Genomic DNA, 23,817 nt, shown 5'->3' on the forward strand with positions numbered 1-23,817 from the left:
GTAGCATAAATTTATTTTTACTATCTAAAGTAAAATTTCCTATTTCTCGGACAATTTGGTGACAAAAGAATTTAGTATGAACTAAAAAAGAAAATATTTTTCAAGTTATTTGAAGTGATTATTTTGTATTCGTTGAAAAATACGAGTATAAAGAAGAAATTGTCGTCATTAATTTATAGAAATTCAATGTTATATTCTAAGGGTGCAAACTGCAAACTACTATTAAATATTTATTAGGGTACAAAGTGCCAAATAGATATATTCAGTGGTGCAAAATAGAATTAAACCCATATTTATTGACTGAGTCAGAAAGTCAACTTGCGAAAAATATAAACTCGGGTACACGGACACCGGATACATGTGATTCCTGCCCCTAGCCTGACCGGGTGAGGTTTTTCACACAGTTCCCCTTGTTCCTGTAAGCAGAAGAAACCAAATCATATCATCAAACCCTCAATTTGACTTGCTAATCGAACTATTCACCCACAAATCTTCGAAAACCCTAATCCATCTCCACCCAAAATTACACAATTAGGGCGCAATCAACACAGTTTCACTGCATGGCATCACCGAACAAACCTCGGCCGGGAAACGACCGTGCACCCGCCGCGATTCTCCACCAGCCAGCCTCCCCTCGATTCCCCTCCGGAACACCCACCTCCGGCGCCAACCGCAAAATCGCGATCGCCGTCGATCTCAGCGACGAGAGCGCCTTCGCCGTCAAATGGGCCGTCCAAAATTACCTCCGGCCCGGGGACGCCGTCATACTCCTACATGTCCGCCCGACATCCGTCCTGTACGGCGCCGATTGGGGCGCCATCGACCTCTCCGTCGACACCACCGATGAGAAGTCGCAGCAGAAGCTAGAGGACGACTTCGACAATTTCACCACTACTAAAGCCAACGACTTGGCTCAGCCATTGGTGGAGGCCAGCATCCCGTTCAAGATCCATATCGTGAAGGACCACGATATGAAGGAGAGGCTCTGCTTGGAGGTTGAACGGCTGGGATTGAGTGCTGTGATTATGGGGAGCAGAGGGTTTGGAGCTTCTAGAAGGACTAGTAAAGGGCGGCTTGGGAGTGTGAGTGATTACTGCGTGCATCACTGTGTTTGCCCCGTGGTGGTTGTGAGGTTTCCGGATGAGAAAGACGAGGGCGATGCTAGTACGGCCGGTGGTTCGTCAAAGGCGGTTGATAAGGATGCTTTGGGGCTGCATACAGTTCCTGAGGAAGAAGAGCCTCTGTTTCTTGATGCTTCTGATAAGAATGCAGGTAACAACATTATTTCGAATGTGTAGAATTGCTTGAGGTTTTGATTACTGTTATTTGTGCTGATTTTTTTTTCTTCTTTAATTATGGATTCGAGGCGTATTTGTTTGATTTTCTATCTGTTTGGATGACTTGCGAACTTTGTGCATAAAATGAAATATTTGATCAAGGAAAAAAATAAGCTTCATTTGGAAGTTGAGTTTCGTGTGACTTTGATATGTAGGGTTATTGATTTTATTTGCTCGAGATAAACATTGTCACTACATAGTGCACCATGGATAGTTGGGTTGATTGCGAGTTAGACACCATGAATTTCCTAGTAAGTCTATTGAGTTTCAGTGTAAGTTGAGCTGAAGGGAAATGCACGTCGTTGCTGAAAGTTAGTAGGCTAGTGTGTGTGTGTGTGTGTGTTACATCCAGTTTCTTGTTCAACAATGGCCAATCATCTAATCGGGTAAATCGTGGACGATTACGTATGTTGCCTCCCTTTATATAAGTTTCTAACATTAGTTTTTTTAAATGATTTTTTTTTTTTTATAATTTGGTTACCATTTTTCTGGTAACCCCTCCTGTTGCTGTAACATTTTGAAATACTCGCCCAGCTTGACCAATATTGCACACATATTAATTGCCTAGAGACAGTGGAAGAAACGATATTTATTTATTAACCTCGTTTAGAGGAAGAAGAACAAAGTTACACAAAGTAGGTCAGTGAAGCAAGAACGTTCATCTGCGGATTAACATGAGAAATGATTTTGACCGAAAACAATGACAGAAGAAAGTATTATTAGATCCCAGAAACTATGTCGATTTGAGGTTTAAATGCTCTCTTGTACGGGAGTTGTATGCTTTGCTTCATTTCTATGGCATCGTTTACCAAACTGTGCCAACGATTCTAAGACAATGAGATTGACATAACAATGTAGCTCTGCTTCTATAAATTGCACGCATATTTATAACCACTAAATGGGAACTCAAATTAATATATTACACTTGTGTTCGATTGAAAATGTGCGTATATGCTTGTGTTGTCGAGAGAGGCATTATCACCTGATTTGGCAGAAAATAGAGATTCAGATTTCTTCCTTCTTATCTCCTTTTAATCATTGATATTTCGTTTCGTGTGTGACTTATGTGTGTGACATCTTTAGAATTACAAACCTATGCCTTTTGTGATTACCTTTTACTTATTAATTTTTTTTGTGCTGTCTTAATCTCATACAGATGTCGAGAAGACTTCTTGAGCAGATGACTCGATAAGGTCGGTTTTTTTTTCTCCTTTTTCAAGAGAGAGTGAAATGGTAATTATGGATGTGTGTTGTAGCATGTGAAAGAACGTGTGCTAAATTGTGTCGAAGTCTTTCTTTCTATTTGTGCTTTGGCTGCTGTATTAATTTCACTTTGGAGTTGGATTGATCACCATTGTTGATTAGTTCCGTTTTTCTTCCCTTCTCTTTTCGAACCGCTGTACAAATACACTCTTCCAGTTTTATTCACATTTCTGTCGTTGTGTGTATTTACGATTGTCCGATATCTGCATTGAAAACTAAATGAATCATCCGAAAATCGCCACTGAGAATCTGTTAGATGTAGCAAGATGTGTAATTAGCCAAATTGCTCAGAATTAAGGTTATTTTAATAGCAAGTTTGTAAAAATACCTTTGCTTTGCCTTAAGATAAGGGAGTGGCTGGTTTTGTAACATAAAAAAAAAGGGCAAAGTACAGTTTACACCCCTGAACTATAGGGGTTGTACCAGTTTGCCCCCTTGAACCACAAAACGTCCCAAAACCCCCCTATATTTAAATTTTATTTGTAAATGCTGACGTGGCACTTTGACTTTATAATTTCTAGCTATTTTTTATACATTTGGACATTTTGTGACTACTTTGCCCCTCTATTCAATTATATATATATATATATATATATATATATGTATATATATATATTAAAGCTTTTTCACTGAATTTTTTTTTTATGTTGTCAATATTTTTTGCTCTATATTTTCGGGTTTATTTTCTCGTATTTCCGTTTTTCTTCTCATTATTTAACCACTAAAAGGCCACTGTTTTTTTCTTCTAAAATTTATTAAAATGTCGAGTAACACAAAATTTTTGTACTTCGTGGTACAAGACATCTTATAATGCACAAAAATCACCCCCAAAGTTATGCATTTAATTAAGGGCATAAACAAAAAATGCACAAAATTGAACAAAAGGACAATTAGCAAACATACTGAATCCAAAAATTAAACACAATTAAGAAAATCATGCAAACCATAAATTTACTTCGTCACAAATTCATAACAAAATCGACAAATAAAACACGTATTAATTATATAATTATGAAGTTTCTTACAACAAACCCCCAAGGGCAGAAAAGTAATTGCACATTTAAATTAAAAGTGTTAATAATTTAATGGTTGACCATAAACTCGAGGGGGGTATTTGGGACGTTTTATAGTTCAGGGGGCAAACTGGTACAACCCTTATAGTTCAGGGGTGTAAACTGTACTTTGCCCTAAAAAAAATTAATATCCCATCCCTGAATATTTTGGTCCACAACTTTTTATATTATTTTTTTATTCAACCAAATATTTGTTGATTCTCTCTTTATGCAGCGGCAATGAATTATGGCCACTAATAATGGATTCACTCCAGCACTGAACCCCATCATTAATAATAAACTGCAATATAATCTAAATCAACTTGTCATTTGTATAATGCAGATGGTGCTTAATTATGAGTTATGGGTCTCGTGTTAGGCACGTGTACATGTCGGAATTATTCAGTTTGTAACAATTTTTTAAATGGTTAAGTGCAGCAGCACCACCACCCCCAAAGAGCTATTTTTTAGTACTAAAAAAACCCCAAGAATTCAGAAATCCTGTAAATTGATTCATTAGATTATCTGAGTTAAACATGTTTAATTAGAATGGGGGGTTTAATTAATTACATGCAAACAAAAGTAGTAGTACAAATAAACCATGGACGAACACGTGTAGGGTGAGAAATTCAGCTTCCAGGAATTCGCTGTCTGATGTGAAATCATCAGGTCCAGATCCATGCACAGTTGATTCCATTTAAATGCTTTTCGTTTTATTTATTTTTAAATTAAAAAAAAAAAGAAAAAAAAAACCTGGACACTAGTCAGTGTGTGTTGTTTGATAGCGACTGTTAGGGATGGAATTTGGAGCAAACACGGATTCTTATGTGTTGCTATCACCACATCAAATACTCACTAAATGCACACCATATGAAAAAACTCAACTTGTCTCCTATTATTACATTTCATTACAAATTTTGGGAATTTTAATTTAGTTTAGTTCATGTATGTATATATGTGGAAAACTTGTATTCACGAGCATTCTGACACAACCTCCATAGAAATATCGAAGCAACTTGACGATGGCCATTGTCTATACACACACCACTTACGTAAAGTCAACCCTCTCGTCTAATCTTGTATGCCAAGTGACTAACATGTCATATATTACAAAGTCAAGCACATCAAAGTTGAGTTATACATGTGATTATTAACCAAATCATGGATTAAGAGGATTAGTTAAAAAACAGTGTGATATCAAGAATGAACTGGAACTCGAACTCGAACATAAACGGACATTACACATACATTAAACATGAAATATCTAAATAATGTTTATAAGTTAAAAACAATTAAAATCTAACATGATGAATAGTCCCTCATCTCCACATCCATGATTCGATATTCCGAGAGCGATTACTCTCTTTCGGCCTTTCGACAACCTAAGAAGCGATCAAAGAAAACAACAAAATTACTATAAAAAATAAAGCGTACATCAGTTATTGCAGAAGATGAAGAAAAAGGAGATACATACATTATAAGGAGACCTGGAATTTTCGACAAGTGCTGTCGTAAACCCATCTCTTCTTCTGGAAGATTCTTCTTCACTGCCGGAAGAAGTGGAAGCAAAAGATGATGTAGGCTGAGACGACAACGGCACAACTTGATTTTCACTATCGTCTTCATCAACGCTAACACCATTTTCCTCATCATCTTCATCATCATCTTGGTCTTCATCTTCATCTTCATCTTCGTCTTCATCATCTTCTGTGTTCCGATTAACGGGCCCACTATCTCTGCCTACGTTCGAGTCTCGCCCATTGACACAGGCGTTGCAGACAGAAACCGTGGGGCCCAGCTTGGGACCGGACCCCGTCCACGGTGTTGGAGACTGACACGAATGGCAAAGCAGAGTCCTCGTGTGTTTGCCGACGAGGAAATTCGCGGTGTGAACCCTGGAATCGCAATCCCAGCACAGACTTGCTTGGTCGGACTCGCAGTACATTCTTGCTACCTTCTTACACAGCTCACATTTCTTCATCTTCCTTAATTTGTTTGTACTATGTTTCAGTACTCAGGGAAACCTGTGTTTATAGCACAGGTTTTATTTTTTCCTGGCATTGCGGCTGAAACAGGGGAGATGAATTTTTAAAGAGTGGAAGGTCAAAAACAGGGGAAAGAAACTGCAAGTTGATCTCTATAAGAAAGTTGAATTAAAAAAAAAAAATATTAAAAAAAATGTTTTCTTTTAATGGGATTTGTAGGGATGAAATCTTTAGACAGTAGAGAGTGGGTTCTAATATAAATTATTAGTCTAATGTTTTTATAATATTTAATTAACGGTGTGTGACATTATTATATATTAGTGAAATATGAAAAAATGTTGAGCATCATCTAAGTAAGTGATTGGAGGATTGGGAAGTAAAGATTGGTGGCCTTTGCATACTTTGTAAGTTGCCATAGTTAGGTAATATTCTTTCTTTTTTGCCTTTTTCATATTATGTATCCATTTTGCATGTGCTAACCACTACTATTTACAAGTAAACGATACTTAAGATAATTAACGATATGTTTTTATCCTAAAGTCTATGAATTTCATTCCATTTATCGTATCATACACCGTATAAAATAGTTGTAACAACAATTTACTTGTTAGGACAGTAGTCTGTTGCAACTATAATTTTTATTTAGACACAAATTATAATTAATAAAAGAGAATAACCAACGCAAGAAATTAATGTGGATCGGACACAAAAATGATCTACATCAACAAACTGCAAACAAGATTTCACGAGTTCATATTTACGATTTACGTTTCGAACACTGGGAATGAAACAAATAAACTTTTGAGATAAAACAAAGCAAAGGGTATAATTGAGTCCTTGTCCATTAACCAAACGAGTGGGATTAGTGGGCCTTTTGATGCGACTGCGTGTTCAATTTTGGGCCTACATATTTAATCATTGTCTAGTTGTTTTTCTTTATTATATATTTGACTAGGTGACCCAACCCAAATAGACTACAATCAAACCCATTTTCCCAATAAAATAATATTTTTTTTTTAAATAAATTATATAGGATTTGACGAGAGAAATAAAAAATGAAAACAGAGGAAGTTCTGGTTGAGAAGATAGCAAGGGTCATGGTTTATTTTTATTTAATATATGAAACAAATAATCTGGTGACAAAAAATAAATATAATATACAACCATGCCCATGATAAGTTTTGGTGGATGAGCCCTCCTTTCATGCAATAATGCAATCTCATTGAATTTTATGCCTCCATTTTTTGGATGTTATGTGCCCAAAGCATGATGGAAATACCACTTAATTAGATTAATGTTTTCGTACTAAATTATTCGGAACTATGTATCACGGACACATAAACATCGATACGCGGAAACAGGGAAACAGATATGGAGACACTGCGTGTTAAAAAAATGAAGAATCGAGAACTTGGGTAAAGCGTGTAAATATTAAAAGTATTTGAATATATTATGAATATGTTAAAACAAACATAAATAAATTTATATATGTAATATATAGAAATATATATTTAATATGAAATAAATAATTTGGTGACAAAAGTTAAAAATAATATACAACCATGCCCATGACAAGTTGGTGGATGAGCCCCCTTTCACGCAATAATGCAATCTCATTGAATTTTATGCCTTGATACATGATGGAAATACCACTTAATTAGATTAATGTTTTTGTACTAAATTATTCTGAACTATGTAGCGCACGGACACAGTTCGATACGGGAATTGAGAAACAAATACGGAGAAACTACATGTTAAAAAAATGGAGAATCGGGAACTTAGGTAAAACATATGTATAACGTATAAAAAATATTAAAAGTACATGAATATATTATAAATTTGTTATACACACACACACACACACACACATATATATATATATATATATAATATATTTTTTTTAATTTCCATACAAATAAATATTATTTTGAATTGATTATTAAATTTTAAGTTTTGGGCAAACCCACTGAAAAGCTAAAAATAATGTGGGCCGGATCAGGTTTTGCTTTGTGGCCCAAATCCTCAAAAGATTCGACGCCACTCACTTCAACAGCCGCCCTCCACTACACCGCCGCCGTATCTGACTTCTGTTTTTCGGCGGCGCTTCTCCAAACCAAAACCTACGACGGCGGAGCACCCAGAATTCGAAGATAGGGCAAGTTGCCCTCTCATCGGATTGTCTTCCTCATCCTACCCAAATCTACGGCGCCGATGAAATCACCGTCGGAGTACTAACACCATAACACCATAATTCATGTAGTTCAAACCCCCCGGTAAATTGAGTCGTTGTTTCATGATGCTAGAATAACTTTTTAATCAAAACTATCTGTTATTATACCTAATAATTACTTAATTGAATTCCAAGTCGAGAATTTTAAATTTCAGTGAAATTTTATGTCGATATGTAAAGTTGAAAACAGATTGATGCAAATGGGCAATTTCTGTCATGTGTGAATACAATATATGTATATATATATATATACTCCAAAACGCTTTACGACAGGATTTAAGATATCCACCCACTGGAAATAAAATAGTATTGCAATTTGCATCTACGCATTTTCACTTGTTTGGCGAAACAATTGACTGTTGAAGAATATCCTAATAAGAGCAAAGCAGAACTGGATATGGCAAATCCCGAATCCCCAAGTCAGAAATTTCGGCGAAGAAAGAAAGAAAATGCAGCCATCTTTCTGTTATTAGTTCTATCTATATCTACTGTTTTTTACCAATTAGCAAGTTGAGAGATCCAAAATGCCAATCTCTCACACAACCCCAAAACATGTTCTTGAATCCCTTGTACTAATACTCTTGATTTCACATTTAGGTTCTTGCCTGGAAACAGACACCATTTCAAGAACTCTGATAGTCAAAGACCCGGAAACCATTGTCTCGAATGGCAAGGTTTACAGGCTGGGATTCTTCAGCCCTCCGAATACCACTAACCGGCATATGGGCATATGGAATATTGTTTCTGAAACATCCATTGTCTGGGTAGCCAATCGGGACAAGCCACTCGTTAAAGATTCTCCTGGAGCTATAACAGTGTCTGAAGATGGCAATCTAGTTCTCATCACTTCAGAAAAAGAGATCGTTTGGTCGTCAAATGTCTCCAACTCTTCAAAGAACACAAGCGCTCAGCTTCTCGACACTGGAAATCTCATCTTGCGAGACAACTCGAATGGAAGAGTACTATGGGAGAGTTTCAGACACCCTGGTGACGCTTTCCTGCCAACGTTAAAAATAACCGACAACATCAATACTGGTGAAAAGGTGGTACTAACATCATGGAAAACTCTGGAGAATCCAGATTTCGGAAATTTTACCGCTGGGCTACAAGCTTTGAGCATTCCCCAAGTCTTCATATGGAATATGGGTCGGCCCCACTGGAGAAGCGGGCCATGGAATGGTCTTATTCTTACGGGGGTGACAGATATGTACGCGGTTTATCTCGATGGTTACAGTGTGACCAGGCAAAGTGATGGCACGGTCTCGTTTACCCGAGATTACTACGGCAGTCTCTTGATGAAGGTCATTCTGAAGCCGAACGGGAGTTTCGTTCAGACAATGTGGGACGAGGCTAAGAGGGACTGGAATGTCACGTGGGTTGCTCCGATCGATGCTTGTGATGTTTACGGTGCTTGTGGGCGTTTTGGGAATTGTAATTTGAGACATTCGCCTATGTGCAGCTGTCTGAAAGGGTACGAACCGGTGGACAAGGTGGAATGGGGTAGAGGGAACTCGAGCAGTGGATGCGTAAGGAGGAGTAGTTTGCAGTGTGAGAGAAGTGTTAATTCGAGCGATGCAAACAGAGGAGATCGATATTCTAAGCTGACAAACGTTAAGGTGCCTGATTTTATTGAGGTTTCGCAAGGTAGGAGAGATGAATGCGAGAGTTTGTGCTCGGGGAATTGTTCTTGCATAGCGTATTCGCATGATCCTGGTATTGGTTGCATGTTTTGGAGGGATACTTTGATGGATGTTAGGCAGTACCCGAGTGGTGGCTCCGATCTTTACATTCGCGTTGCATATTCTGTACTAGGTACATTGATATATTTGCGTTTTCTGTTATAAATTTTATTAATAGATCTAAATAAAATAACTGTTTGTATGTCTTATTATTATTTTTAGATGAGAAGAAGGGCCGAAAATTGATTATCATAGTCCCTGTGATAACCGGACTGGTGGCTATATCCGTATGCATATTTGGTTCTTGGCTGTGGAGGAATAAGAAAACGGGTAATTCTTTCGTGAGAGAACCTGTTTTTGTATGTAGTATGTTGGATACTTACTAGTCCTGGAAAACAAATTTATATTATTATTTTGGAATCAGGAGCAAAAAGAAAATGCAAAGAGTCAGCACATGAGAGAAAAAGGGCATATACGTCAGATTCAACTGAGATAGTGCTAAGAGATGATGTGGATGGAGCTAGCCTTGACGATTTACCGTTGTACACCTTTGAGATGCTTGCTAAGGCTACGGACCAATTTGACGAAGCGAATCTACTCGGGAAAGGTGGTTTTGGACCTGTATATAAGGTGATCTATTCTTCCTTTTTTTTTATATAATTTTTATTAAGCCATCATACATTGTTATTGCTAATTGTATATTATATATAGGGAAAGTTGTCAAATGGGAAAGAAATTGCTGTGAAGAGGCTTTCGAGAGCATCCGGACAAGGGCTGCAAGAATTCATGAATGAAGTGGTCGTAATTTCCAAACTCCAACACAGGAATCTTGTCAGTTTGTTAGGTTGCTGTGTCGAAAATGAAGAAAAGATGCTCATATATGAATTCATGCTCAACAGAAGCCTCGATGTCTTTCTCTTCGGTCAGTATTAACTTAAATTTTCCCGATAAATTAGTAAAACAAAATTTTGAGTATTAAGCACTTATCTTGATTTATATTTACTCTGGCAAAAAATAAATATGATGATACAGATCAAGCTCAAGAGATTCTAGATTGGAAAAAACGTTTCAATATAATGGAAGGTATTGGGCGAGGCATCCTTTATCTCCACAGAGATTCACGATTGAGGATAATTCATAGGGACTTAAAGCCGAGCAATGTATTGCTAGACGAGAATTGGAACCCTAAAATTTCGGATTTCGGCATGGCTAGAATATTCGGAGGAATTGAAGATCAAGCCAATACTGCTAGAGTCGTCGGAACATAGTTAGTAAAAAACAATTTAAATTCGCTCCTATTTATTAAACTATTTTTTTATATAGTATAGTAGCTAACCACATTGAATTTGCTGCAGTGGATATATGGCCCCTGAATATGCATTGGGAGGAAGATTTTCGGAAAAATCCGACGTGTTCAGTTTCGGGGTTTTAGTGTTGGAGATTATATGCGGTAGAAGAAATACGAGCTTTTATAATGACGAGATTGCTTCGAGCCTTCTAGAACATGTAAGCCAAGCCGGGTTTTTTTTTTTTTTTTTTAATATGTGTTGCAATATGATTGGAGCTTAAATTATTTTTCTAACAGGCATGGAAAATATGGAAAGAAGGCAATTTTGAGGCATTAATAGATGAGAGAATATCGAGTCCAATGTTTGAGGGCGAGATAATTCGGTGCATACAAATTGGATTTCTGTGTGTGCAAGAATTTCCTGCTAACAGACCTAGTATATCAAATGTTCTTGCAATGCTTGGTAATGAAATTGCAGATCTGCCATTGCCAGAACAGCCTGCATTTACGCAGAGGCCGAATCGGATTTGTCCATTGACTTCTTCTTCCTCCCAGAGCCAGTCAATGACAGGGTCATCCAATAATAATGTCAGTATTACAGTACTCGAGGGGCGATGATTCTATGTTCTAGGTGATCGATCGATTCACGCCTTTAGTTTCTGTCTCTCTCAACAAGTCCACTTTAATTTCCATAAAAGAAAAAAAAAATGTATTTGTTCCAGTCAGTCACCACTTCTTTGACACGTACGTAAGATTGAATTTTCTTCTTTGAATCAAGGAAAAGAATCTTACGAGAATTAAGAGGACGTTTCCAGATTGAAGAATACAAATTTCTACGGAGTAAAAAAGGAAGAAAATTCTGCCGTCCTCGATGGAATCTTCCCACTAAAATTTGAATTTTTATACCCTATCTATCGTGGCCTCTCTCGTTCACCGTATATTTCGTCAAGGCACAAACATTTGCTGGTCTTGTTACTGGACTAAAACTAAAGTACTGGTCCTGCTGGATTTGACAGATGAAACCCATTACATACAATTCTGGATATATATATATGTGTGTGTATATATATATGTCATTTAATTTTAAGTATTTATAACCAGCAACTTGCAGACCAGCAGTTCATGATTAACATGACGAGGAACACAAAACCCGCCATTTTCTTTGTAATAATTTGCGTTCCTTTCCTGGGTTTTTCCTTAGAAACAGACACGATCTCGTCCGGTTTATTCATCAAAGATCCGGACACTATTATATCTCCTGGGCATGTCTTCAAGTTAGGGTTCTTCACCCCTAATACCAACTCCACAAACCGCTACTTGGGTGTCTTTTACAACGTTTCTGAGAAAACCGTGATATGGGTAGCCAACAGAGACAACCCTCTCAGAGATTCTTCTGGCTCTGTAACTATGTCACAGAACGGAAACCTCGTGCTCCTCAACGGTCAAAATCAAACCATCTGGTCGACCAACTCCACAGCCACCTCAGCAAATACCACCACTGCACATATTACAGACTCTGGAAACCTTGTTTTGCGTGACAATGCAACAGGAGCCGCAATCTGGGAATCCTTTTCGTACCCCACGAATACTTACGTGCCAACTATGAATATAACCGACAACATAAATACGGGCAAGAAAGTGGTTTTGTCTTCGTGGGCAAATGATGATTCTAACCCTGAAACAGGAAGCTTCACCTCCGGAGTTGTGGCTCTGAATATCCCGCAAATTTTAATCTGGAAAAACGGCCGCCGCCACTGGAGGAGCGGCCCGTGGAATGGCCGGATTCTTATCGGGGTAAGGGATATGTACTCTGCGCTACTCAGTACCGCTAGTATATCCAACGATAGTTCCGGAACTTTCTACTTCACCTTTCCCCAGTGGAGAGTCTTGTCGAAGGTGGAGCTGAATTCTTCCGGAAGCTTAGCTCTGACGCTGTGGAGTGAACCGAAGCAGAGTTGGGATGCATTATGGTTGGCTCCCGAGACTGGATGCGACATTTACGGCACGTGTGGGCCCTTTGGAAGCTGTAATAATCAGGGTTCGCCTGTTTGTTCTTGTCTGAAAGGGTTTGAGCCTGCAAATACAGAGGAATGGAGGAGAGGGAACTGGACTAGTGGGTGCCGGAGAATAAATCAATTGCAGTGTGATATTCAAAACAATGGTAAAAGTGGAGATGGGTTTTTCATGGAGCAGTTTATGAAGGTTCCGGATTTTGCTGATCAGTTTTCGGCGGGAGACAAAGATGAGTGTCGGAGGAGATGTTTGAGGAATTGTTCTTGCATAGCTTATGCGCATGATGCTAACATCGGCTGCATGTTTTGGAGCAACACTACTGCTTTGATCGATGTTCAGAAGTTTACTGGTGTTGGTGTTGATCTTTACCTTCGTCTTTCGGCTTTGGATTTGGGTAACTTTCTTTCACAAGTTTCTCCATTTATTTCTTTACCAACTAAATTTATGATCTATTAGTAATATAGTACTGATCAAACTCAGAAGCTGTAATATTCAGCATTCTTTACCAATTTTCACTGATCTTGTTTCTCTTTTATTTCCCGATGCAGATAACGACAAAGACAAAAAGCTGTATATCATTATCCCGATAGTGGCGGGGTTTGTTTGTATATCGGTTTTGATCTTCATTGGCTGGTGTTGGTTGGTTAAGAGGAAAGGTGAGATTTTGCGTTGCGTGATGTGATGGATCAATTTATTGAACACGATTTAAGTTTAGTTATTTATTCATTCATATTCCTTGTGAAACTCAGGAGGAAAAACAAAAGAGAAAAGGATTTTCGAAGCAGAGCAAACACTTTCATCGGATTCAACTGCAATTGTACTCAAAGACGAATCTGGGAAAATTAATATTGAAGAGTTGCCATTATTCACTTTCGAGACACTAGCAAACGCAACTGACCAGTTTCACGAAAACAATCTTCTTGGAAGAGGTGGCTTTGGTCATGTTTACAAGGTAACATACTTGATCTATTTTTTTTTCCTTTTTTTATTGGGTCTCTGTGTAATAAAAGGTATTGAAATGGCCGGATTTTTAATTGGTAGGGAAATCTTGGAAACGGGAAAGAAATAGCGGTAAAGAGGCTTTCGGCGGCATCGGGACAAGGAATGGAAGAGTTCATGAATGAAGTGATTGTGATTTCAAAGCTGCAACATAGGAATCTTGTCAGATTGCACGGATGCTGTGTCGAGAAAGAAGAGAAGATGCTCGTTTACGAATACATGCCTAATAAAAGCTTGGACGTTTGTCTCTTTGGTCAGTTCAACATACAAAATCTTAACCTATTCGCTGTTTATAATCAGAGAATTTTCTGCAGCGGAGTTTTATTCTTTACTTATGTTTAACTTCAATTTTTTGCAGACTCGACACATCCATCACGAAAGGATTTAGATTGGAAGAAACGATCTAGTATTATTGAAGGCGTTGGGCGAGGCCTCATATATCTGCATAGGGACTCGAGGCTTAGAATAATTCATAGAGACCTCAAACCGAGTAATGTATTGCTCGATGAGAATTGGAACCCTAAAATCTCCGATTTTGGGATGGCTAGAATATTCGGAGGCAACCAAGATCACGGAAATACTGCCAGAGTTGTAGGAACATAGTAAGTCAATTTCAAATTTAACCATTCACACATATATATATGGTATATGTTAACATTGATGATGATTGTTGCAGTGGATATATGGCACCTGAATACGCGATGGAAGGTAGATTTTCGGAAAAGTCGGATGTGTACAGCTTTGGTGTACTGATGTTAGAGATAGTCAAAGGAGTGAAGAACACACACTATTACAATCAAGAATTGTCTTTGAGCCTTTTAGGATATGTAAGCCTTTAATTTTTGTCATCCCCCCAAATAATAAATTAATTTCTTACATTACAAAATATACTAATGTTATTACTTGATGAATTACAGGCATGGAAAATGTGGAGAGAAGACAATGGATTGGCTTTTGCCGATAAAAGCATAGCAATTGCGGATTTTAAGGAAGAGATTATAAGATGTATTCAGATAGCATTATTGTGTGTGCAAGAATTTCCGAAAGATAGACCCTCCATTCAAACTGTAGTGTCAATGCTCAGCCGTGAAATAGTGGAGCTGCCACCGCCGGAGCAACCAGTCTTTGCAGAGAAGTGGACCGGGTCAACTCAGCATTCAACCCAAGTTGGACAGTCTGTAAATGATCTCACTGTCACTGTGCTTGATGGCCGATGACGACGTGGAATCTCAATCGCCTTTGGGTATCTGTGGTCCATCGACCCAAGTGTGGTGCTGCTCTACTGACAAAAAAAAAATTTGTTTCATAGTTACAGTGGACGACTTACCTTTTTGACCCTCACTTTCCACCATTTTACTTAAATACCAACCAACTCTCAGAAAAAAAAAAAAAAAGAAAAAATAATTAGTGCTTACATGTTTATTTAATCAATGATGATGTTCTTCAGTATCGTTCAACTTTTTATTCTCCAATCCATTTTCCTTTATTCGAGTTTCTTCTGCTTAGAAACAGACACCATTTCACCCGGTTTATCGATCAGAGACCCAGACACCATCGTATCCAACCGCCACCTCTTCAGACTGGGCTTCTTCACCCCCGAGGCCGGCAACACCACCCACCGCTACTTGGCCGTCTTCTACAACTTCTCTGAAACCACCGTTGTATGGGTCGCCAACCGAGAAAAACCCCTCGTCAACGATTCTTCCGGCGTCGTCAAGATCGCCGATGACGGCAACCTCGTGCTCCTCAACTCCAAAAACCAAACCGTCTGGTCCACCAACGCCGCCGCCGCCGCCGCCACAACGAATACCACCACCGCTCAGATTACGGACAGTGGAAACCTCGTCCTGCGGGACAATGCAACAGGAGCCACAATATGGGAATCCTTTTCACACCCTTCGAATGTTTACCTGCCAACTATGAAAATAAGCAAAAACATAAACACGGGTGAAAAGGTGGTCTTGTCGTCGTGGAGAAATGATCGGTCCGATCCTAGATTAGGAAGCTTCACTTCCGGGATCAAAGTTTTGAATATCCCACAAATTTTCATTTGGAAAAACGGCCGCCCGCATTGGAGGAGCGGCCCGTGGAACGGCCGGATTTTTATGGGTATAAAAGAGATGTACTCACTCTACCTGAATACTGCAAGCATAAAGAACGACAGCGACGGAACTTTCTACTTCACCGTTCCCGACCGGTGGAGGCTTCTATCCATGGTTGTCCTCAATTCTTCTGGTACTTTGGTGCAAACCTTTTACAATGACCAGAAGATGAGTTGGGATGTTGCAGCCATGAATCCTTCAACCGTGTGCGACCTTTACGGCACGTGCGGCGCGTTTGGAATCTGCCACACTCAATACTCGCCTGTTTGTTCTTGTCTGAAAGGGTTTGAGCCCACGAACATGGCGGAATGGGGGAGAGGGAATTGGACTAGTGGTTGCCGGAGAATAAATCTATTACAGTGTACTCATCGGAATAATGATACTGGTGGAGGAAAAAGTGGAGATGGGTTTTTGAGGCTCAAGTTTGTGAATGTTCCGGATTTTGCTCAACAGTATTATTCGGCTACAAGGAAAGAAGAATGCCGTGCCAGGTGTTTGATGAATTGCTCGTGCATAGCTTATGCACATGATCCTAACATAGGCTGCATGTTTTGGAGCAACACTACTTCTCTTATCGACATTCAGAAGTTCAATCGCATCGGTGTTGATCTTTACCTTCGTCTGTCCGCTTCTGATTTCGGTACTTTCTTTCACAAAACTACTCTCTGGATTCTTTTTTTTCACCTAATTTTAGAATTTATGATCGCGTATTTCTTTTTCTTTTTTTCAGAAGACAAGAAATTGTTCATAATAATATCGGTCGTGGTTGTTGTTGTTGTTGTTGTTTTCATCATCTTCATTGCTTGGTACTGGATGGTTAAGGCGAAAGGTAAAACCTCTCGTGCACATGGACTGGTTTCTTGAACATTATAAGTATATTTAGACGTTGTCTGTCACTCATATATAATTTGTTGTGAATTGATTAGGGAAGAAGATAAATGTGAAGAAGAAGAATGATGAAGCAGGGCTAATAACATACTCGTCGGATTCAACTGAAATGGCACTCAAAGATGAATCAAGGATAGTTAATATGAAGGATTTGCTATTATTCACTTTTGAGATGCTTGCAAATGCAACCGATCAATTTCACGATAAAAACCTTCTGGGGAAGGGTGGTTTTGGTCCCGTTTACAAAGTATGTATATATATATATATATATATATATATATATATCCTCATTATAATATAATTTTTTTCATCAAATCACAAGTGCTGGCTAAATCAAATTTCTTGTTTTTTTATTTTGTTTTTTTTGGTAACTAGGGAAACTTAGCAGATGGGAATCATGAAATAGCTGTGAAGAGACTGTCAGCGGCATCTGGACAAGGAGTGAAGGAATTCATGAATGAAGTGATTGTGATTTGCAAACTCCAACATAGGAATCTTGTCAGATTGCTCGGATGTTGTGTAGATAAAGCAGAGAAGATGCTCATCTATGAATACTTGCCCAATAAAAGCTTGGATATTTATCTCTTTGGTTCATCACGAAGTATTTTAGATTGGAAGAAACGTTTCAATATTATCGAAGGCATTGGGCGAGGACTCCTATATCTGCATAGGGACTCAAGACTTAGAATAATTCACAGAGACCTCAAGCCGAGTAATGTATTGCTCGATGAGGATTGGAACCCTAAAATCTCCGATTTTGGGATGGCTAGAATATTCGGAGGCGATCAAGATCATGGAAATACTGCAAGAGTTGTTGGAACATAGTAAGTGAATCTTTCAAATTCAACCATCTGTACGTATAGTATATGCTAACATATATATAAATATGATGATTGTTGCAGTGGATATATGGCACCAGAATACGCGATGGAAGGAAGATTTTCGGAAAAATCGGATGTGTACAGCTTTGGTGTACTGATGTTAGAGATAGTGAAAGGAGAGAAGAACACACACTATTACAATCAAGAATTGTCTTTGAGCCTTTTAGGATGTGTAAGCCTTTAATTTGTCATCCTCCCATATAATAAATTAATTTCTTGCATCATAATTAATTAATATTAATGTTATAATTAATTGGTTGACAAACATTAATTACAGGCATGGAAATTGTGGAGTGAAGACAATGGATTGGCTTTTGCCGATAAAAGCATAGCAATTCCGGATTTTAAGGAAGATATCATAAGATGTATTCAGATAGCATTATTGTGTGTCCAAGAATTTCCGAAAGATAGACCCTCCATTCAAACTGTACTGTCAATGCTCAGCCGTGAAATAGTGGATCTGCCGCCACCGGAGCAGCCAGTCTTTGCTGAAAAGTGGACCGGATCAACTCAGCCTTCAACTCAAGTTGGATTTTCCATTAACGAGCTCACTGTCAGTGCGCTCGACGGCCGATGATAATTGACGTGGAACCTCAAATGCTTTCATTACACTGTTGATACATATAAGTAACGCCAATTTGATGGCATCACTGATCTTTTACAATGTTTTATATGTAATAATGAACAAGTCCAAAGAAGTGATCCAGGTTGAGTAATTGACAGCATTTGAGTTATAATTAGTAATTACATCAAATTAAATCCTTAAAACTCGCACCAGAGACTATCGTAAAATTTGATTCTTATCAATTTGCAACTGGGAGATACGAGTAAATTGCAAAAAGTATCCCTATGTAATCTCTAAATAGTAAAAATCCTCCTATGATAAATAAACTGACAAAAACCCCATGTGAAATTATTTAAATAGCACACTCGGCCCATTATTTATTTGCGTGTTGACTTGATATAAAAAGAAACAAATACCCCGGGATTTTCCAATTAATAAATTCTTATATTTTTTTTTTTTTTTTTTTTGTTATATCTTAATTATAAAGGTATTTTACTATCACATAATTTTTGTATATATTTTAAATTATCCGCATCAAAAGAAAACTTAAATTCCATTATTATGTATTTAAAAAAATCTATACTTAATTTAGTTACCAATTTTTTAATAATTTTTCAATTTAATTGTTTACTAAATTTTTTAATTTATAAACAATCAAATTAAAAAGAAAATATATATATATATATATATATATATATATATATATATATATATATATATATATATATATATATATATATATATATATATATATATATATATATAAATACATTTTGAGGGTCAATTTCATCATTTCACATCCAAAAATCAATTATCAGTCGCGCATCTCGCGAGTGACCCACACGAAAGTCAATTAGGGGGTTTTTGCCTTTGACTGAATTTCACATGGGAGTTTTTGCTAGTTTATTTATCACATATGTTTTTTTGCTATTTAAAAATTACACAGATGTACTTTTTGCAGTTTACTCTAAGAAATACTGACAGTTCTTCTTTTATTTATTTATTTTTCTGAATTACCGAAGTTCCAAAAATAACAAAAAAAACGAGCCTCATAATATTTGCAACGTTTTTAAAATCGGACTGGACAATGAACCGGCCACACAACTACGTCCGTCACGGTTGGACAAAAGCCCAACAGTTCGACGAATCGGTAGTCGTTTTATGATTAATTAACACAATCAATTTGAAAACCCATTTAATTTACTCACTTCAAATTCCAAAGCACTCCCGAACCTAGTCAGCCCTCCTTTGTGGAATCTCCCACTAAAATGGCTGACCTTTATGAAGGAAAAAAAAAACAAAAAACAGGGGCCCCCTTGTGATTAAATAAATTCTTTAGCACATTTTTTTCCTTGCATATGTTTCGTCAAAAGTTGTATGAACACGTCCTGATGATTTCTATCTTCGGTAGGTGTTGATTTTTTATTATTATCTACAAAATGTACGAATACTAGAATAATGTAATTACGCCCCCCATCGCACGGTGCATCATATGAAAATGTGAAATTAGAGCACCGTGAGTTCGAACTCATTCAACGATGATTTCTTTGATCACAAAAATCCAACTCAAACGTGTATACATTGAGACCGCATGTGAACTTATGTGGTAGATTAACTATGAAAAAGACCGTATGCCACAAAATTAACCAGGGCGAAGTTTTACTTACATGTAAGATTCTCGGGAATTTCTAATATTAATTACTTGTCTAACTTTCGATATTAAGTCGGATAATTTGTTTTTCAATTTTTTTTTTTTTTTTTTTTGGTATTTGAATGAAAAGAACTACTATTTGGAAATCTAAGTGAATTTCTTTTACACTGAAAATGCTAAAAGTCGTTACCTTTGGGCAAAGCCTATGTTGGTGGGCCCAAAAATGGAGAAAAATGAAGTAAAAAGATAACATTTGTGAGTATGGACACTCAACAAAGAAACCAAAGTGGTTGACTTTTAGTCAAAGAGTCCTCCATTTAACAACAAACAGTAATTTGATGGCTTTTGGGTGTAAGCATTTATTTAACTGACTAGAGAGTTGACCTTCACTCTCACCAATTCTGGATATATACCTATACACACAAACAAGCATCACCCAACCAACCAACAAACTTCAATTTTTTCAAACCACCGCTACATTTAATGCTACCAGTGGCGGCTGCCGGCGGCAAAACAGCAACTCTTCACGCCGATCAATCAACGATGACCACTACGAAATTCCGTCACCTGTTTCTTCTTCAATTCTTTTTTTCCCTTCCTTTTCTGGGATTTTCTTTAGAAACAGACACAATCTCGTACGGTGTATCCATCGGAGATTCCGACACCATAGTATCCGGTCGGAACGTATTCAAACTGGGGTTCTTCACACCCGATCAAAACTCCACCAACCGCTACTTGGGTGTCTTCTACTCTGTTTCTGAAGCAACCGTGATCTGGGTCGCTAACAGAGACAAACCCCTGAACGATTCCTCCGGCTCCGTAACTATCTCCGACGACGGCAACCTCGTACTCCTCGACGGCCGAAACCAAACCCTCTGGTCGACTAACGTCACATCCTCCTTTGCGGCGAACGCCACCGTTCAAATCCAGGACACCGGGAATATTCTCCTGCGCGACGGAGCAACGGGGGCCACTGTGTGGGACTCCTTCTCAAACCCATCGAATGTTTTCATGCCGACGATGAAGATTATCGACAACACAAACACCGGCAAGAAGGTGGTCGTGTCGGCCTGGAAAAACGGATCCGACCCGGAAACGGGTGCCTTCACGGCGGGTCTGGAAGCGCTGAACATCCCTCAGATCTTCACCTGGAACAACGGCCGCCCCCACTGGCGGAGCGGCCCCTGGAACGGCCAGATTCTCATCGGGGTGCAGGACATGTACTCGCCGTACCTGGACGGGTTCAGCGTGGTCAACGATACCACCTCCGGCGATGTCTACTTCACCGCACCTCCGGCGGATTTTCTGATGAAGATCGGCCTGGATTCTTCTGGAATGTTGCTGCAGACACTGTGGGACGATCAGAAGAAGAGTTGGGATGTTACGTGGTCGGCTCCTCAAACTCGATGCGATGTTTACGGAACCTGCGGCCCCTTCGGGAGCTGCGATATTCGGGGCTCGCCTATTTGTTCGTGTTTGCGAGGGTTCGAGCCGACGAATACAGAGGAGTGGGGGAATGGGAATTGGACTAGTGGCTGCCGTAGAAGGAATCAATTGAGGTGCGATCAAAGCAATAACACAAATGGAGACGGGTTTATTAGGCTGCAGTATATGAAGGTTCCGGATTTCGCGGAACAGTTTTCGTCGCGAGAAGTGGACGAATGTAGGACTCGATGTTTGGGGAATTGTTCTTGCATTGCTTACGCGCATGATCTTAAAATCGGTTGTATGTTCTGGAGCGGCAGTTTGATCGATGTTCAGCAGTTTAACGGTGTCGGTACCGATCTTTATGTTCGTCTGCCGCCTTCTGAATTAGGTATTTTTCTTCGACAACTTCGCCTTTTTATAATAAATATAAATATATTTATTTTGTTTGCCTTTTTTTTTCAGATCATCACAAAGACAAGAAGCTGTATATCATAATCCCGATAGTGGCGGGGTTTTTTGGTATATCGGTTTTGATCTTCGTCGGCTGGTGCTGGTTGGTTAAGAAGAAAGGTGAGATTTTGTGTGATGTGATGAGATCAATTAATTCTTGGACATGGTTTAAGTGTATTGAGTTACTCTATTCTTACATTGTGGTTAAAACCAGGGGCTGAAAAAACAAAAGAGACGAAGGTTTTCGAAGCAGGGCAGACATTTTCGTCGGATTCAACTGCAATCGTACTCAAAGACGAATCGGAGAAAGTTAATATTGAAGAGTTGCCGCTGTTCACTTTCGAGACGCTAGCGAACGCAACGGATCAGTTTCACGAAAACAATCTTCTTGGAAGAGGTGGCTTTGGTCACGTTTACAAGGTAATACACTTCATAATTAATTTCCTGCACATTGTGTCTCTTTGTTCATGTAATAACAAGTATATATTGAAACGGGATTTGTAATCGGTTTTAGGGAAACCTGGGAAACGGGAAAGAAATAGCGGTAAAGAGGCTTTCAGCGGCATCGGGACAAGGAATGGAAGAGTTCATGAATGAAGTGATTGTGATTTCAAAGCTGCAACATAGGAATCTTGTCAGATTGCACGGATGCTGTGTCGAGAAAGAAGAGAAGATGCTCGTTTACGAATACATGCCTAATAAAAGCTTGGACGTTTGTCTCTTCGGTCAGTTCAACATACAAAATCTTAACCTATTCGTCGTTTATAAAAGCAGAGTTTTTACTTATATTTAACTTAATGTTTTTGCAGATTCGACACATCCTTCACAGAAGGATTTAGATTGGACGAAACGATTTAGTATTATCGAAGGAATTGGGCGAGGCCTCCTATATCTTCATAGGGACTCTAGACTTAGAATAATTCACAGAGACCTCAAGCCGAGTAACGTATTGCTCGACGAGGATTGGAACCCTAAAATCTCCGATTTTGGGATGGCTAGAATATTCGGAGGCAATCAAGATCACGGGAATACTGCCAGAGTTGTAGGAACATAGTAAGTCATTTTTTCAAATTTAAACATTTAGGCCTCGTTTGGTTGGAAAGATTAGCCTCGTTTTTTGTCTGACGTCCCAGACTCCGATAAAATAATTGAATTTTAATTAAAATATTATGATCGTTGCAGTGGATATATGGCACCAGAATACGCGATGGAAGGTAGATTTTCGGAAAAATCGGATGTATACAGCTTTGGTGTGCTGATGTTAGAGATAGTGAAAGGGGAGAAGAACACACACTATTACAATCAAGAATTGTCATTGAGCCTTTTAGGATATGTAAGCCTTTAATTTGTCATCCTCCCATATAATAAATTAATTTCTTGCATCATAATTAATTAATATTAATGTTATCATTAATTGCTTGACAACAATTAATTACAGGCATGGAAACTGTGGAGAGAAGACAATGGATTGAGTTTTGCTGATAAAAGCATAGCAATTCCGGAATTTAAGGAAGAAATTATAAGATGCATTCAGATAGCATTATTGTGTGTGCAAGAATTTCCGAAAGATAGACCCACCATTCAAACTGTACTGTCAATGCTCAGCCGTGAAATTCTGGAGCTGCCGCCGCCGGAGCAGCCAGTCTTTGCAGAGAAGTGGACCGGGTCGACTCAGCCTTCAACTCAAGTTGGACACTCTGTCAACGAGCTCACTGTCACTGTGCTTGATGGCAGATGACGTGGGACTCATTAGTCATTACAATGTGATTGAAATGTAACATTTTATATATATACATGTTTTTTTGTCTTTTTGCTTTGCCTTTTATTTACACGTGTGTGATTACTCTGTTTTATAAAAATAAAATTTATTTGGAGTATTGGATCCAATTTAATTATTTATTGTGTAGTTTTTTTTTTTTTGTTTAATTTTTGGTACTTTACTTTTAAAAATTGTACATAAATGCCCTCTTCTTTGAATTATGATCCTCGCTTTTAGAACAAAATTA

At 38.4% G+C, this 23,817-nt stretch overlaps 6 protein-coding genes across 9 annotated transcripts; 5 read left to right on the forward strand and 1 right to left on the reverse strand.

Annotated features, from left to right (window-relative positions):
- Positions 1 to 289: 289 nt before the first annotated feature.
- Positions 290 to 2,785, forward strand: LOC105968879 (universal stress protein PHOS32). The gene is made up of 2 exons (XM_012993565.2): positions 290 to 1,272; positions 2,494 to 2,785. The coding sequence occupies exons 1-2, from the start codon at positions 561 to 563 to the stop codon at positions 2,511 to 2,513; spliced, it is 732 nt and encodes a 243-aa protein (XP_012849019.1). The 5' UTR covers positions 290 to 560; the 3' UTR covers positions 2,514 to 2,785.
- A 2,064-nt stretch (positions 2,786 to 4,849) lies between these two features.
- Positions 4,850 to 6,126, reverse strand: LOC105968880 (uncharacterized). 2 transcript variants are annotated; one of them, XM_012993566.2, is made up of 2 exons: positions 5,140 to 6,126; positions 4,850 to 5,034 (listed from the first exon to the last, which is right to left on the reverse strand). In XM_012993566.2, the coding sequence occupies exons 1-2, from the start codon at positions 5,631 to 5,633 to the stop codon at positions 4,935 to 4,937; spliced, it is 594 nt and encodes a 197-aa protein (XP_012849020.1). In that variant the 5' UTR covers positions 5,634 to 6,126; the 3' UTR covers positions 4,850 to 4,934. The 2 variants fall into 2 exon arrangements, with proteins under 2 accessions (XP_012849020.1, XP_012849021.1); XM_012993567.2 differs by having other exon boundaries at positions 5,127 to 6,126.
- Positions 6,127 to 7,578: 1,452 nt separating this feature from the next.
- On the forward strand, positions 7,579 to 11,631 carry LOC105968361 (G-type lectin S-receptor-like serine/threonine-protein kinase At1g11300). 2 transcript variants are annotated; one of them, XM_088812283.1, is made up of 8 exons: positions 7,579 to 7,910; positions 8,465 to 9,679; positions 9,769 to 9,876; positions 9,971 to 10,176; positions 10,258 to 10,468; positions 10,579 to 10,813; positions 10,902 to 11,052; positions 11,132 to 11,631. In XM_088812283.1, the coding sequence occupies exons 2-8, from the start codon at positions 8,590 to 8,592 to the stop codon at positions 11,450 to 11,452; spliced, it is 2,322 nt and encodes a 773-aa protein (XP_088668409.1). In that variant the 5' UTR covers positions 7,579 to 7,910; positions 8,465 to 8,589; the 3' UTR covers positions 11,453 to 11,631. The 2 variants fall into 2 exon arrangements, with proteins under 2 accessions (XP_088668409.1, XP_012848443.1); XM_012992989.2 differs by lacking the exon at positions 7,579 to 7,910 and having other exon boundaries at positions 8,139 to 9,679.
- A 154-nt stretch (positions 11,632 to 11,785) lies between these two features.
- On the forward strand, positions 11,786 to 15,318 carry LOC105968616 (G-type lectin S-receptor-like serine/threonine-protein kinase At1g11300). The gene is made up of 7 exons (XM_012993250.2): positions 11,786 to 13,241; positions 13,396 to 13,503; positions 13,597 to 13,799; positions 13,889 to 14,099; positions 14,205 to 14,448; positions 14,523 to 14,673; positions 14,764 to 15,318. The coding sequence occupies exons 1-7, from the start codon at positions 11,957 to 11,959 to the stop codon at positions 15,061 to 15,063; spliced, it is 2,502 nt and encodes an 833-aa protein (XP_012848704.1). The 5' UTR covers positions 11,786 to 11,956; the 3' UTR covers positions 15,064 to 15,318.
- LOC148766031 (G-type lectin S-receptor-like serine/threonine-protein kinase At1g11300) lies at positions 15,277 to 18,454 on the forward strand. Of its 2 annotated transcripts, none has more exons than XM_088812281.1 (6): positions 15,277 to 16,588; positions 16,679 to 16,777; positions 16,875 to 17,083; positions 17,212 to 17,660; positions 17,739 to 17,889; positions 17,995 to 18,454. In XM_088812281.1, exons 1-6 carry the CDS (start codon positions 15,277 to 15,279, stop codon positions 18,292 to 18,294), a joined length of 2,520 nt encoding a protein of 839 aa, XP_088668407.1. In that variant the 3' UTR covers positions 18,295 to 18,454. The 2 variants fall into 2 exon arrangements, with proteins under 2 accessions (XP_088668407.1, XP_088668408.1); XM_088812282.1 differs by having other exon boundaries at positions 16,682 to 16,777.
- Positions 18,455 to 20,019: 1,565 nt separating this feature from the next.
- Positions 20,020 to 23,706, forward strand: LOC105968359 (G-type lectin S-receptor-like serine/threonine-protein kinase At1g11300). Its single transcript, XM_012992988.2, has 7 exons — positions 20,020 to 21,749; positions 21,824 to 21,931; positions 22,026 to 22,231; positions 22,326 to 22,536; positions 22,621 to 22,864; positions 22,994 to 23,144; positions 23,250 to 23,706. Exons 1-7 carry the CDS (start codon positions 20,417 to 20,419, stop codon positions 23,547 to 23,549), a joined length of 2,553 nt encoding a protein of 850 aa, XP_012848442.2. The 5' UTR covers positions 20,020 to 20,416; the 3' UTR covers positions 23,550 to 23,706.
- The last annotated feature ends 111 nt before the right edge of the window (positions 23,707 to 23,817 follow it).

Source organism: Erythranthe guttata, chromosome 13 (genome assembly GCF_056151865.1).
Source record: "Erythranthe guttata isolate IM_541 chromosome 13, IM_541, whole genome shotgun sequence".
Lineage (NCBI taxonomy): Eukaryota > Viridiplantae > Streptophyta > Magnoliopsida > Lamiales > Phrymaceae > Erythranthe > Erythranthe guttata.